Raw genomic sequence first — 2,080 nt, forward strand, 5'->3', positions numbered from 1 at the left:
CACCCTATCCCCCCCCCCCTCTCTCTCTGTCTGTCTCTCTCTCTCTCTCTCTCTCTCTCTCTCCCTCTCTCTCTCTCTCTCTCTCTCTCTCTCTCTGTATGTGTGTGTTTTCTGTCTCTCGCACCTGTGTGTGTCTTTTTGGGGTGTTTGTGTGTGTGTGTGTGTCTGTGTGTGTGTGTATGTGTGAGTGTGTTTTGGATGTTTGTGTGTGTGTGTTTGTGTGTGTGCGTGCGCGCGCCATATGTGTATATGTGTGTGTATATATATGTGTGTGTGTGTGTGTGTGTGTGTGTGTGTGTGTGTGTGTGTGTGTGTCTGTGTGTGTGTGCGTGTGTGTGACAGTGTTAATTTGCGTCAGTTTGTGTAACTTGGGAAAGGAGGGAGACCTGTTCAAAATAACAAACACAAAAATTAAAATTAATCAAAAGTCCCTAAGCTCCAAGAATCGTAGTCTATCTCGACACTATATGACAAACTGTAAGAACGCCAAAATGATAGTTTCAAATCAAAATAACATTCATCAGTTACCTTAACAATGATCGTATCGTTGCCTCCTGGTTCAGTTGGGGGAAACATTGTTGCTTTTCCAGTTGGGTTGATTCTGAAAACAGTACAACCGAATTTTGATATAGACTAATGTTATTATTCTTATGTGTTTTGTTAGTATAGCAGCAGCAGCAGCAGCAGCAGCAGCAGCAGCAGCAGCAGCAGCAGCAGTAGTAGTAGTAGTAGTAGTAGTAGTAGTAGTAGTAGTAGTAGTAGTAGTAGTATCGTTTGTTTGTTTGTTTAGTATAGGATTTTACGGCGCTCGCAACTGCATAAGGTCATATGAGCGCGCGGGACACACCTAATACTTTTTCGTTGGTAGGAAATTTTGAATTTTGCCCGGGTGGCGGCCGAAGCCTACTCTTATCGATTTTAGACCACCAAGGGATCTTTAACGCGCGCAACTTGCACACGGGCCCTCCGAGATTTTTCGCCCTTGTCCGAGAAGGCTAGGTGTAGATCTTTCCTACCAGCAGATCAGGGGTGTGGCAGAAAGACAGCAGTTAGGAAGAGCCAAGGAGTAGCAGTAGAAAGGCTGCAGAAAGAGTCAGGAGCCCAGAGGAGGGGGCAAAGGAGGTGAGGGGGTGGGGGGTGGGGGCAGAAAGTGGAAATGAAAGCAGACAACAGAACATTGTTAGAGATCAGGAATGGGTGTGAAAGGAGACAATTTTAGAGAAGAAAATTGTTTGGTCGCTACCCGGAATCGAACCCGGGACCATTGAATGAGAGGCCAACACCTTAACCTCTAGGCCACGAGAGCCCCCTAGTAGTAGTAGCAGTAGTAGTAGTAGTAGTAGTAGAATCATTGGATGTATGTATTATATAAAGTCATGTCATCGAGACTCTGTTTTTCTGGGGGGGGGGGGGGATACGGGTGAGGGCAATATAAATTTAAGTGGTGTACGGCCGAAATTGTCTAAGACGGTTGTCCATTGTCGATGAAAAATAGCTGTGTTGGACAGGTAGCTGTCTTACACAGGGTCATTAATAAATAATGTAATAATACATAAATAACAGGTTTAAAAAAAAATAGAAATAAATAAATGCAACAGAGGAAATGGGAAGTGGCCATTTACACAAGAGATTGTCTATACAGCAGGTGGCCGACTGTATTACGCTTGACGCTGATTCTCAAACTTCCCCTTGTTCGGTGTGTTGATTTCCGGGAGGGAGGAAGGTGTCAATAAGACGAGTAAACGTGATATTATATGATTTTTTATATAAACCCATAGGGCATTTGTCTGTTGAGCTCGAGGGGGTTGGGGAAGGGGGGGGTGGGAGGGTGCGGTTAACATAGTATGTAAAACCATGAAATTTTATTCAAAATAACCACCTGTAGGTCATGGCCAGTAGGGTGAGTTTGGAGAGGACGCTTGTGCCCAGTACGAGACAGAAGAAGAGTCCCATGAGCAGCAGCTTGACCACTGCATTGACCGCTTTCCACACCTGTTGCTCGGACGACGAAGAGCTGGGAAGGTCACTGTCTGTCTGGAAAATGTCCCACCTGAATGGACAAAAGACTCTCTTAATCATT

General features: G+C 45.0%; 1 protein-coding gene across 1 annotated transcript in view; it reads right to left on the reverse strand.

Moving 5' to 3' along the window:
• The window catches only part of LOC101862573 (chitin synthase chs-2), a gene marked incomplete in the record, with an annotated part of 89,177 nt that overhangs the window by 56,956 nt on the left and 30,141 nt on the right, over positions 1-2,080 (reverse strand). Inside the window, 2 exon segments of the mRNA XM_013081678.2 lie at positions 529-601; positions 1,880-2,050. Of these exon segments, the coding sequence (XP_012937132.1) occupies positions 529-601; positions 1,880-2,050 (244 nt within the window).

The sequence above is a fragment of the Aplysia californica genome, unplaced genomic scaffold (genome assembly GCF_000002075.1).
Source record: "Aplysia californica isolate F4 #8 unplaced genomic scaffold, AplCal3.0 scaffold00141, whole genome shotgun sequence".
Lineage (NCBI taxonomy): Eukaryota > Metazoa > Mollusca > Gastropoda > Aplysiida > Aplysiidae > Aplysia > Aplysia californica.